Source organism: Anarrhichthys ocellatus, unplaced genomic scaffold (genome assembly GCF_004355925.1).
Source record: "Anarrhichthys ocellatus isolate YVR2014 unplaced genomic scaffold, GSC_Weel_1.0 scaffold1, whole genome shotgun sequence".
Classification (NCBI taxonomy): domain Eukaryota; kingdom Metazoa; phylum Chordata; class Actinopteri; order Perciformes; family Anarhichadidae; genus Anarrhichthys; species Anarrhichthys ocellatus.
Genome location: NW_022280031.1, coordinates 18,446,291 through 18,458,735, shown reverse-complemented (window position 1 = coordinate 18,458,735; position 12,445 = coordinate 18,446,291). Strand labels below are relative to the sequence as shown.

At 43.0% G+C, this 12,445-nt stretch overlaps 2 protein-coding genes across 2 annotated transcripts in view; both read left to right on the top strand.

Annotated features, from left to right (window-relative positions):
• The first annotated feature begins 745 nt into the window (after window positions 1-745).
• On the top strand, window positions 746-7,091 carry ctsa (cathepsin A). The gene is made up of 14 exons (XM_031853573.1): window positions 746-851; window positions 2,322-2,488; window positions 3,309-3,420; window positions 3,497-3,547; window positions 3,683-3,769; window positions 3,862-4,017; window positions 4,226-4,402; window positions 4,631-4,722; window positions 4,903-4,981; window positions 5,073-5,221; window positions 5,391-5,466; window positions 6,249-6,338; window positions 6,446-6,547; window positions 6,711-7,091. Exons 2-14 carry the CDS (start codon window positions 2,322-2,324, stop codon window positions 6,792-6,794), a joined length of 1,422 nt encoding a protein of 473 aa, XP_031709433.1. The 5' UTR covers window positions 746-851; the 3' UTR covers window positions 6,795-7,091.
• Window positions 7,092-7,833: 742 nt separating this feature from the next.
• ralgapb (Ral GTPase activating protein non-catalytic subunit beta) overlaps window positions 7,834-12,445 on the top strand; it is a 13,703-nt gene continuing 9,091 nt past the window's right edge. The window contains exons 1-10 of the mRNA XM_031850115.1: window positions 7,834-7,886; window positions 8,292-8,468; window positions 8,864-9,066; window positions 9,782-9,936; window positions 10,407-10,593; window positions 10,684-10,815; window positions 11,304-11,446; window positions 11,937-11,987; window positions 12,140-12,184; window positions 12,424-12,441. Coding sequence (XP_031705975.1) covers window positions 8,313-8,468; window positions 8,864-9,066; window positions 9,782-9,936; window positions 10,407-10,593; window positions 10,684-10,815; window positions 11,304-11,446; window positions 11,937-11,987; window positions 12,140-12,184; window positions 12,424-12,441 — 1,090 coding nt within the window. The 5' untranslated portion in view covers window positions 7,834-7,886; window positions 8,292-8,312. The remainder of the gene's footprint in view (window positions 7,887-8,291; window positions 8,469-8,863; window positions 9,067-9,781; window positions 9,937-10,406; window positions 10,594-10,683; window positions 10,816-11,303; window positions 11,447-11,936; window positions 11,988-12,139; window positions 12,185-12,423; window positions 12,442-12,445) is intronic.

Here is a 12,445-nt window from a genome sequence, read left to right as displayed (position 1 = left end):
AGTACAGAGAAGTAAGAAAATAAATATATAAAATTGCTTTCTTAAATTAATTTGATGCAATAAAGTAACAAACAACTTTAGAGATTTCTTCTCTTTTACAAGTTTCAGGGACTTCAGAGTTTTAGTCTGAACTGCATTTATATTTTAACTTCCCCAATATTGAGGACAATGTCTTCAGTTACTTAAACTGTGAGTCACGAAGAAATGACATGTTCTAAACTTTCACTTTCACAAAATGCATTTATTCACATCAAAATGAATTAGCAATGAAGAGGGAGATTAGGAAATTAAGGTTCAACAGGAAGTAAACTTTAACCTGATCCACCTGCTGGTCTGACCGAGTCCTTTAGAGACCAGGGCAAAGAGGGTACATTTTATTTAATATAAATGTGGATTTTTAAAATTATTCAAAGCTTGGTGATGTCATAGAAATCCTCATAAATACAAATGTAAGAATCTGCTGAGTCACTGTTTTCCGGATCAGAACCATGAAGTCATTCTCAGATAGACTCTGATGCATTAAGAACATGTAATATGATGCAACGTGATCAATGAGTCTAGAATAAAACTTGCAGACTTTTATTTTGAAAAGACCAACATCCGTGTGCAATAATAACAATGAATACATTGCAAGCACCGATATAATTTGTCTACAGACTACAACAACATATATTGAAAAAACAACAACGTCCGCGTCAGCCGGTCAGTTCAACAGTCACGTGGGTGGAGGGGAGTCATGTGACTGGCTGCTGTCATGTGACCTGCTTTAATTCTTCATTATCGGCAGCTGCTGTCACATCATCTCCGCACCTGAACGAGAAATCAGGCGGACGGACGGACGGACGGACGAGGTGAGTGTGTTTTCTAATCACAGCTTTGTTTTCACTAAATTTTGTTGTGTTTGTTGGCGTTTAGTCCGATCCAGCTTGTTTCCGGGTTAGTTTATATAATCCTTGAATCTAAACTCAGGAATTATTTATAATTATTTATTTATACATCTATACATTATATATGTATAATTATTAGTCTATGATCTAAACAAATGAAACTGACTGTACTTGTGTGAGAGACAGTCCCGTCTGACAATGAAACTCGTTGTTTTCTGCCAAACTTCATTCAGTAATCTGTACATTTTATGTTTCTGCATTAGGAACTTCAGGTAAAAACGTGGAAAACAAATTCTGAATGACAAACGTTTTGTCGTAAATTCCGCGTAATTTACAAAATCAGCCACAAACGTTACTTCCTGTTAGCATCACGTGTTTTGTCTCGTTCCCTCACCTGTTTTGTTGCGCCCTCTGGTGTGTTTCTCCCGCTTCTGTCTGCATGGCTGCAGAGATGTTGTTAGCCCAACTTATTTTAAGAGTACAACAGTATTTTAATATACATTTTCTCACTCTGACTCCAACTGGCTGAACAAAGCGCATCCATTTCTGCACGCTTATCCATTGCATGCAGTACTTCATTTAAAAAAACAACGCAAATTAAATGTGTATTTCTTGAGTAAACAGGATCACTTGATGCATCCAGACAGATTCATATTGTGAATCAGTAACTTCATGCGATGCGTTCGGCTCATAGAAACTCGACCACAAGCGTTACTGTTTTATTATTATATTATATGTTTGAGATCTGGTTTCGTAACCTCGCGTACTAGTGTCCTCTAGCTGCCTTATGACGTAGAGGAAACTAGTCGTGCACCCGCTCTCGTGCTGCCATTGGTTGTCCAACAAACGTCATTTAAAAAAACAGTTTTAACAGGTGGATCGATACTTATAGTCTGCTGTACTGACATGAGACACATGGTGCATTCAGATCACATTAAACACATTAAAAAGCTAAAAGTACACAAATCTTTAATAATCACTCATTGTTTATTTAAACTTTAAACAAATACATGGTACCCTGAAATAATTCATGAAATATATAAATTAATGTGGCACAATCAACCAACAATGAATTATTAAAGGGGGTTGATACTTTTTGCTTATTTCGTTTTAATTTATTTAATTTCAGAACTTCTCACGATTGCCAGTTGGCCAGTTATTTCAACGAATGTAATGTTGTCAGTAGTCGTCTGTTGGGTGTTTATTAGAACTTGAAGACGCTGTCGTCACAGATGGATGTTTAATAAAGTTTCAGTGTTTGTAACGTCATCTTTAAACTCTTAATTGGAAGCCGGTTAGATGCTGCAGCCGAGTAGTTAATACGAGAGATGAAACTGTATTAACACGTTTATTGTCAGTGCTGTCAATTAATGTCAGTGATGTTGATGTAATTTCCTGTCTTTTTTTAAAATTTATTTATTTATTTTTTTTCAGATGCAGGTGGTGGTGTTGTGTTGCTTCCTGTTCTCTCTGCTGGGTGGTGATGATGCTGCTCCGGCTGCAGACGAGGTGAAATACCTGCCCGGTCTGCAGAAACAGCCGAGCTTCAAACAGTATTCTGGATACCTGAGTGTGGCCGATGGGAAACACCTGCACTACTGGTCGGTACCCAGAAACACACCTGGCACACCTGCAGCATTAGTTAATTTATTCCCGATACTTGTTGATTTTTGTCCCTTAACCTGAATCCTAAAAAACCAGAGCTGTAACGAACTCAGGTGTGATGTCTATGAACCAGTGATGTAGTACTCGAGATCGGTCTCGTGACTCAGACAAAAAACTCTGGATTTTATTTCAAGACCACAACTGCGTTGATGTCGTTATCCGATTTGTTAACGCCAATATCGTTAAGTGTGTCATGCAGTGCGGGACTTGTAGTGGTCTGGTCTTGGTCTCGACTCTTTGAATCAGGCGCCAACCTCCGGTTCTGCCGAGTGAAGCCGATGCAGAAGTGTCCTAAAACTTGCATTCTCTCTAGTGTCCACCAGGGGGCGACTCCTCTGGTTGTATAGAAGTCTATGAGAAAATGACTCTACTTCTCTCTTGATTTATTACCTCAGTAAACATTGTAAACATGAGTTTATGGTCTCAATCTCTAGTTTCAAGTCTTCAATACAGCATGATGTTCATTTAGTACATTATGGTCCATTTAGAGTCACACAGACCATAAAGCAGGGGATGCTTTAGGGCGGGGCTTACTGTGATTGACAGGTCTCTACCAGAGACGTATACGGCGTCTCTACGTCACTCCTCCTCATTCCAAATATGGTCACTTGATTTTAGAAAAAACATGGCAACATTGATAGAACACTGGAGCATCTGAAGACCTGTACCTCCACCTTGGTGTCTGACACGTCCACTTGAGCTCACCTGAGTGTTGGTGGTAACGTCCACCTGTGTTGTTGTTGTTGTTGTCTTCAGGTTCGTGGAGTCCCAGAATAAGCCGCCCTCTGACCCGATGGTGTTGTGGTTGAATGGCGGCCCCGGCTGCAGCTCTCTGGACGGACTGCTGACAGAACATGGACCCTTCCTGGTGGGTAACCTCTTGACTTCGCCCACCTGTGATGTCACAGGGTCACCTGCTGAACTCTGACCTCTTGTTGTTTCAGGTCCAGGATGACGGAGCAACACTACAGTACAACCAGTACTCCTGGAACAAGGTCAGTTAATCGGTTACCTGCATGCCGTCATGTGACAATAGCATCCAGATTAACCATGTGACCAAAACTGCCTGACAGCTCATTGGCTAATTGTTGTAATCCATGGAAGCTGATTGGTTCACTGGTTCCGTACAGATTGCCAACGTGTTGTACCTGGAGTCTCCAGCAGGGGTCGGCTTCTCGTACGCTGACGATAAGAACTACGTCACCAACGACACGGAGGTCAGTGACACGCCTGAAACCCCGGCTCCCGATTGGCTCACAGGTGTTCACTGTTGGGTGTGTTAAGGTGTTGTTGTTTTTTTCCTCCTCAGGTATCGATGAACAACTACTTGGCTCTGAAGGAGTTCTTCCGTCTGTTTCCAGAGTATAGCAAGAACGAACTTTTCCTCACCGGTGAGAGTTACGGAGGAATCTACATCCCGACGCTCGCCGAGAGGGTGATGGAGGACGCCAGTCTAAACCTGCAGGTACACACAAATACTGCAGTACTACACAAATACTGTAGTACTACACACAGATACTGTAGTACAAGGTGAGTGATAGTGGGCGCCAGCCTTAACCTAGCGACGCTGCATTATTGCGGGGCCTCTGTATTGTAAAGTGTCCGATCACTGATGTTTTTGTGGGATGCTAACATTAGCAACCATGTCATGCTAGCTGTTGTCTCACCTGCAGGGCGTTGCCGTGGGAAATGGGATGTCAAGTTACGAGATGAACGATAACTCTCTGGTGTACTTCGCCTACTACCACGGCCTGCTGGGAAGTCGACTGTGGACGGAGCTGCAGACCTTCTGCTGCAGCGACGGGAAGTGCAACTTCTACAACAACCCGAAGGAGAACTGCTCCGCCAGCGTAAGTCTGGTCAAAACTAGGTCTGAACCAGTATATCTGATAAAACCAGGTGGCAGCCGGTGTGAAGCTGGTTTATAGGTTTTGGGACCCGGTGTGAAGCTGGTTTATAAGTTTCGGACCCTGGTCCCGAGCCTGGTTTATAGGTTTCGTGACCCGGTCCCGATCCTGGTTTATGAGAACCAAATCAGGTTAAACCAGTTTGTTTCAGGTGTTTTGTTTCTTCTGCAGCTCGCTGAGGTTCAGGACATCGTCTACGCTTCGGGACTGAACATTTACAACCTGTACTCTCCTTGTCCAGGTGGAGTCCATCAGAGATTCGGGTAAGCTTTGACCTTTAACCTCTGACTCATCAGGGGGAACACGTGATACTGTTTAAATTTACACCACATCTTAAACATGGATTCTGTAGCTGCTGCTGCTAGAAGCTCGCCTGCAGCAGGTGTAGTCTGACCACAGAGCTCACAGGTGACAGAGGTTGACTTCCTGTTATTGATCGTCAGTATTGAACGAGGTGAGCTGGTGATCAGAGATCTGGGGAACTCGTTCATCAACCATCAGTGGACGCAGCTGTGGAACCAGGTGTGTATGAAGTCAGCTGATGTCTTAACGTTAAAGTTTCTTCACCTGACGGTTGGATAGAAACCAGGTTCTCCTCTTACTGTGTGAGCAGAAGTTGCGAGGTCTGGCGTCTCTACACCTGTCCGTCCGTCTGGACCCCCCCTGCACTAACTCCACCCCCTCCACACTCTACCTGAACAACAAGTACGTCAAAGCTGCTCTGCACATCAGCCCCAAAGCCCTGGACTGGGTCATCTGCAGGTAACACACCTGAACACCACACACCTGTCCCACTACACACCTTGTTAACTCCAGTAACGTAGCTCTCTATGACATTATGAAGTTTTGTGATCTGTTTTTAATATTGTATTTGTTTGTCATTCAGTTGTTTAACAAAGTTGTAAACTTATCTCTGCCTTTTTGTTTGCAGCTCTGAGGTGAATCTGAATTACGGTCGTGTCTACCTGGACGTGAGGAAACAGTACCTGAAGCTGCTCAGCGCTCTGGTCAGTGAACACAACACAATCTCCTCTTATCTTAAAGTCACATAGAACACAGCGAGTTCTCCAGTACGCAAGACCTCATTAAATAACATCAAGCCTGTTAAGTTGATCACTCGGTCAGTGTACAGGAGAAGCCTGTTTGAGACAAAGTGCTTCTCACCTGCAAAGTGTTTGCGATCAGGTATCATGTGACCGACATGACGGCATTTTTCTGCATTTACACGATGTCGGCAGAATTGGACAAACAGAGAAAAGCGGTTTAACCCAAATTATTATCTTTTTAACAACTTGCTCCTATAAAGTACTCACTCCACTAGATACAATAAAGATATCATTTACTGTAAACACAAAACATTACAAGCCTACAAAATTAAAATCTTAGCAGGAACAGGAGGGGTTATGACCTTTTTGTGCTGAAATGCTTTTAATGTGAAAAATCTACAGGAAGTGTTTCACTGACGGTAGTTTAATGGTGAGAGTAATTATTTTGGTGTAAAACCAAATGGTCAAAACAATTGTATATTATGAACAATGACTCCTGACTGAATGTGAGTTCTGCTGGTGATTGGCTGATGTGGGCGTGGTTTTGTTTATCCAAGTGTGTGCGAGTCGTGTCCTTGTTGAAGGTGTTGTGTAACTATACACTACAGGTGTGTTGTACGATGGACAGTGTGAAATATGTGTGTGTGTGTGTGTGTTGTATTTTTATTTATTTTTTTAACAGCAGACAGTGTTTCCAAGACAAATTTCCTTCAGGACAATAAAGTCTATCTTATCTTGTACAGAAGTACCGGGTCCTGGTGTATAATGGGGACGTGGACATGGCCTGTAACTTCATGGGGGACGAGTGGTTCGTCGAGTCTCTGAACCAGCAGGTAGCTGTGATCCGTCATGGAGTATTTTAGCAGATATGATCCATTTTAAAACGGCCTGGATCGACTCAGTAATTCCAGGTGTATTAACCCTGAGGTGTGTCTTGCAGGTGGAGGTCCTGAGACGTCCATGGCTCTACAACGACGAGGACGGTCAGCAGATCGGCGGCTTCGTCAAAGAGTTTGACAACATGGCCTTCCTCACTGTGAAGGTAAACGCTAATCTTCGTCAGCTGACCCTCAGGGATGTCCTATTTATGCTGCTGATGACTTCCTCCTGTTCATGTTGCCTTGTAGCTTTTTTTTTTTTTTTTTTTTAAAGAAAGTTAATTGTTTGAATTCTGCAGCTGACCTTTGACCTCTGTTTTCCTGCAGGGTTCTGGTCACATGGTTCCATCAGATAAACCAATCGCTGCCTTCGCCATGTTCACCAGGTTCATTAAGAGACAACCCTACTGACCCCTGACCTTCTGCTCTGTTTCAACTCTTCATGCTGCCGCACTTTGATTTGATTTGTTTCTTTTTCTCACTGCCAGACAAATCGTCAAAGCCCTGGTAACCTGATTATTGTTGCAGGAAATAATAATGAAAAAAGCCTCAACCTCTCATAACTGATTGGTGACACGTTGCAATGGAAACAAGCACTGCAGTCTGCACTCATGTTTTTTTTGAATGAAGCTTCTTTTGCTGGATTTTATTTTTTTTATAAATGGTGATGACGAGGGAAGAAAATAAAGTTTTATCTTTAACTGTCACTTGTGTCTTCATTTCAACTGGAAATTATGATTGTTTTATCGATCAATAACATTTCAGAGAAGTCCATGTTTTTAAATGAAACGACTATCGATTAATAACGTAGTTGCAGATAAATTAATTTCTATTGATCAGGTAGTCGTCTCATTTTTGCAGCTGTAATTACTGAGTAAAGGTTGTCTGATCCCCATCTGTGTGTTCCAATACTCTCACTATTTAGTATGCTGAAAGTACCAGGATGTTCTATATCAGGTCGCGTCTTTCAGTATCTAAACCGTTTTTTTGTTTTTTTTCTGGCTATTCTGACCCACAATCCTTTGCGCTGCAGATATATGAGTAAGAGCACACGCATCTAACCCCTAATTCATCTAATTCCACCAATTTCTGTGCAGGCCTGCAGCCTCCATGTTTGTAGTTTCTGTAGTTCTCTACAGTTGGCAACATTAGCATTGTAGCAGCAGCAAGAGGACCAGAGAGAACATGGCACCGACCAACGAGGAACACGGAACAAGAACCTCAATTTTCTGCTTTAATAGTTTCTCTGCCCTGAGTACAGATTAACAGAGACAACTGTTCATGTTGACTCGTCAGTGTTTATTGTAAACTAACACTGAGGTCCCTCCTGTTAAACTGGAACTAAAGTTTCCACCTGAGCCAGAAGGCAGCAGCAGCAGACGGTGAGTTCAAGTTTAGAGTTTTGACTTTCAGAGTAACCTGACTGTTCAGTAACAAACACACACCTGTATGTCAACACAGACAGCTCGCCTGAAGCTCATTCACCTGGACTCACCTGTGCAGGTAAGACACTTTTTATTCAGACATTAAATCAGTCACACTGAACTTTTAAAACATTAAGTTCAGTAGTGCTGGTGCCTCAGCTGGACTGGGTTTAACGGTGCCTCAGCTGGACTGGGTTTAACGGTGGGGGGGACCGGTTGATAAGTTTAGAGAGATGGTGGTTTTGGCTGAAATGTTTACAAATGGCAACCAATCAATTCTGACTCAGCTGATCCTAAAGTCATTTGAAGCCCTGTTCGGACCTCTCGGTCTCGAGTGACCACTTGTGATCGGACACTTCTCAGTTCTGTATGAAAATATATTAAAATGAAGCACTTGAGTTACCCTTTAACCTTACTGAAAAATAATAATAAAAAACACTTTACTTAAACTGTCCGTCTGTCTCTCTGCCTGTCTGTCTCTCAGGTGAGCAGTGATTGACAGGCCATGCACCAATCACTGTCTAGTGGGCGGGGTCATGTGAGCGTGCTCGGTTGTTTCCCGCCCTCTGTGGGCAGAGATGTTGCTGTTGCCATAGTGAAGCCCCTGAGAGCTGGCCTGGGAAATCCTGACACCCGCAGTCTGCTGCGCACAGACAGACAGGTGTGTGTGTGTGTGTGTGTATGACCTCTATGGAAACTTAAATACACACTGGTGTTGATATGTAATCAGTTCAGTGTTGGATGAACAATTGTAGTTGAGTGTAGAAATCATTCACTGGCCTCGACTACCAGCTGCAGTCTGCACACCTGTATGCACGTGCTTAAAAGGAACCAGTGTGTTGACACAACACAGTTCAACATCACATCAAACTACGTCCTGCACAACAGTCCTACAGGTGAATCTACACAAACATAACGATCACGATTTATTACAGGACTGTACAGACCTAGTTGGAGCCAGGTGTTCCTAATAAACTGAACACAGAGAATGTGGGAACTGAAATTACATCACGCCAGCTAGATGCTAACAATGATTGGTTAAGTTTGTTTTTTCAGGTGAAGTGGACGATGGAGGTGTTGTGCTACGGTTTGACTCTCCCATTGGACGGTGACACCGTCAAACTCTGTGTAGACGTCTACACTGATTGGCTGATGGCCCTGGTTTCCCCGAGAGACTCCATCCCTCCTCCAATCAGCAGACAGCCCAACCTGTACACCCAGAAGATCCTCCGAAGCCTGTACAGCCTGTTCCTGTCCAGGTAGACTGTCACACCTGGACTGAACCTCTGATGGACATCTCAACACCAGAACCCATGACTTTTAATGACCCTGTGACCTTTGATGAATGATTAGATTAGAAGGTTCCAGTGGAGTTTTAGGATGTCCAATGGTGCATCAAGAGGCTCCTGTGGTGCATTAAGAGGTCCCAGTGATCTTTTAGAAGGTTCCAGCCATGCTTAGAAGGTTCTAGTGGTCACAGAGGAGGCCCTAGAAGTCCTTCATTTGGTTTAAGGGTCCCTGTCTGAAGTTTAAATGGTTATTGAGTGGTTCTAATCATTGTTTTGGAGGTCCCAGTGGTCATTGAAGGGATTCTTGAATGATTGTAGCTGTCTTTTAGGAGATTAGGACTAGAGACCCTTTATGTGGTTAGCTGCCACTGCCATGGCGCCCTGTGATGGCTGTATTAGTCTTTTGGGGGTTCTAGTGGCTCAGTCTCTGGTGGGTAGTTTATGTGACTTTGTTCTATGCATCACATTGTTTTTGTTTGTAACTGTAATATTAGAGAAGAGGGTTCTTGTAGGCGACTCAGTGTTTCTCTAGTCCACCATGTGTCACCTGTTGTCCCATAATTCAATTCACTCATTGAAAGTTAATAGTGGTGATAATCCCCTCAATGCATGGGTAGCATGCAGTGATAGCTGATGATATATATTCATAAAATGAACTTGTGTCTTCCTCGTCCCCCCTCTTCAGGTCGGACCAGGGGAGTCCGGTCTACATATCTCTCTGTCAGCAGGTGTTGTGTGCAGTTCAGTCCTTGGCCAGAGACAGCGCTGTGATGAGCAGAGACACCTGGGAGACTCTACTGAACTTTCTGCTCTGCGTCAATGACACCATGCTTGCAACAGGTGAGCCTGTGACCCCCGCCCATTTGTCTCCTCACCTGTCTGTCTCTCACGCACCTGTGTCTCTCTCATAGACCTGTCTCTATCTTTCACCTGTCTGTCTGTCTGTCTCCTGTCTTTATTCTCACTTGTTTCTGTCTCTCTCTCTCTCTCTCTCTCTCTCTCTGCAGCCGGTTTATATGATCAGTTATCTTACCTTTCTGTTTTTAGCATTTCCAAGTAAAGATGGACACTTTATATGTACATATTTAAAAGCATATTGTGCATAAAAAAAGTATTAAAAAAAGATTAGAATCCATAGTGGCAGCAGTGGATATTTTGGTGTTAGAAGGCAATTGACAGAGTATGTCTGATGTTAAGTGTTCATCAAGGTGACGACCTGAGGGAAGAAGAAGAAACTGATCTTCCTGAAGTCCTCTCAACAGTTTTAAGAGCGTTCAGTTTCAGCTGATCACCTGTCTCCGTCTCTGCAGGCGACGTGTCGGAGCAGCTGTCTCACCTGTCGATGGCTGTGCTGTTTGAGGTCTGGTTGCTGTCTTGCTCTCGGTGTTTTCCGTCTCACTCTCTGTGGCAGACGGGCCAACAGATGTTGAGCAGCTGCAGACATCAGGCCGCAGTGGTGGAGCAATGGAGCCGAGTCATAGCCGCCCTGACCTCCAGGTTCACAACCACACAAACAAACAAACTCTGTGATAAAACGACAACTCTTCTTCCTGTAGTTCATTGTTTATATTTGTGTTATCTGTTCAGGTTGTTGCTGTTGACCTTCGGTCCATCCTTCCCGCACTTTAAAGTCCCAGATGAAGACGCTGCTCTAATCCCTGAAGACATGGACGAACACATAGTCCCTCAGACCTGGTTCAGGTTCCTGCACCTGCTCAGGTGAAGCCAAGGTGGCAACCTCCGGGTCTGAAAAGTGAAGCCAATGCTGAAGTGTCTTAAAACTTGCATTCCTTCTACTGTCCACCAGGGGGCGACTCCTCTGGTTGTATAGAAGTCTATGAGAAAATGACTCTACTTCTCTCTTGATTTATTACCTCAGTAAACATTGTAAACATGAGTTTATGGTCTCAATCTCTAGTTTCAAGTCTTCTTCAATACAGCATGATGTTCATTTAGTACATTATGGTCCATTTAGAGTCAAACAGACCATAAAGCAGGGGATGCTTTAGGGCGGGGCTTACTGTGATTGACAGGTCTCTACCAGAGAGAGAGATATACTGTGTATATATATATATATGTGTATATATATGTGTATATATGTGTGTATATATATATATATATATGTGTGTATATATATATATATATATATAGGCCAATCGCATCCCGAGATGCTCTTAAATCTCTAACTTCAGTAAATCTCCTTTCAGTAACCCGGTGGATCTCAGTCGCCCCGTCGTTGTTGTTTCGACTCCTTCCTCCCATGAGGAGGCATCAAGAGGAGACAGTCAGCTGCCAAACATCTTCTTCAGAGCCATGAGAGGAGTCAGCACGCTGGTCGACGCCTTCCTGGGTACACTGACCTCGGACTTCCTGGGTCAGGCATTTAGTTCCTCACTCAGATGTCTGGAACATTCGTCTTCACAGAGATCTCAGAGCAATCAGCTTAACAAGTGGCTTAGACTACCATTCATTTGAAAAGCATGATATGAAAATTAAATTTCACTATTTCGTTAACTGGCATGAAGATGTAAAATCCGGGAAATAGTATTTACATATTTATTCATTTAGACTTTCTGACTTGTGTCCCAAATCATCAGCTTATAGACTTCCTTCCTTTCAGGTAGTCGCTGGTTTCACTTCTCCTTGAATATCAATGGAGATAAAATCCATCACTGTCAACATTTAATCACATTTATGTTGTGATATCTGCATTCAAATGTGGTTTACACACTCGAAGTGCTGTATGTTAAGAGTAATGATGAGCTGATGATAATTTAATTTCACAGCCTAAGTGCTATTTTTATTTGAGTAACTTTTGACTGTAACTTGTGTTTCTACAGGTGTGACTGTGGTCAACAAAGAACCAACAGAGCAGCTTCTGCCAAGCACTGGTATACACACATTATATATATATATATACAGTATATATGTATATACACACACACACACACACACACACACACACACACACACACACACACTGATATACACTGTTGTTGTTTCTGCTGTTGTGGCAGTTTCTTTTGTTGCTGTGTTTCTCCAGGACTTACAACAAGGATCCATTTCAGAGACCGGTTGCCTTCTCTCGGTAAATCAGATTAACCTAAACTGATCAGGTCAATCCGATCAATAAGATAATCAAAGTAGAATCCTCTGACAGCCGAACCAGAACCAGACCTGGTCTGTTCTCTGTTGTACCCACGGGGCCAAATGTCTGGATTAAAGTTAATTTAATTGATAACATTGATTAAAACTAAACCTTCAGTCTTACCTGACATTTGGTTTTTCAGTTTGAGAATGTTTGTTTTCCACCTCGTCTCCTCTCAGGCGTTGCTGTGACCAGGAGCCC

Bases quoted from the DNA above. Each gene is read 5' to 3' on its own strand.
- ctsa (XM_031853573.1), top strand. From the start codon at position 2,322: ATGCAGGTGGTGGTGTTGTGTTGCTTCCTGTTCTCTCTGCTGGGTGGT. The intron at 3,548-3,682 runs GTCAGTTAATCG...GGTTCCGTACAG, and splicing joins ACCAGTACTCCTGGAACAAG to ATTGCCAACGTGTTGTACCT. The intron at 6,339-6,445 runs GTAGCTGTGATC...TGTGTCTTGCAG, and splicing joins TCGAGTCTCTGAACCAGCAG to GTGGAGGTCCTGAGACGTCC.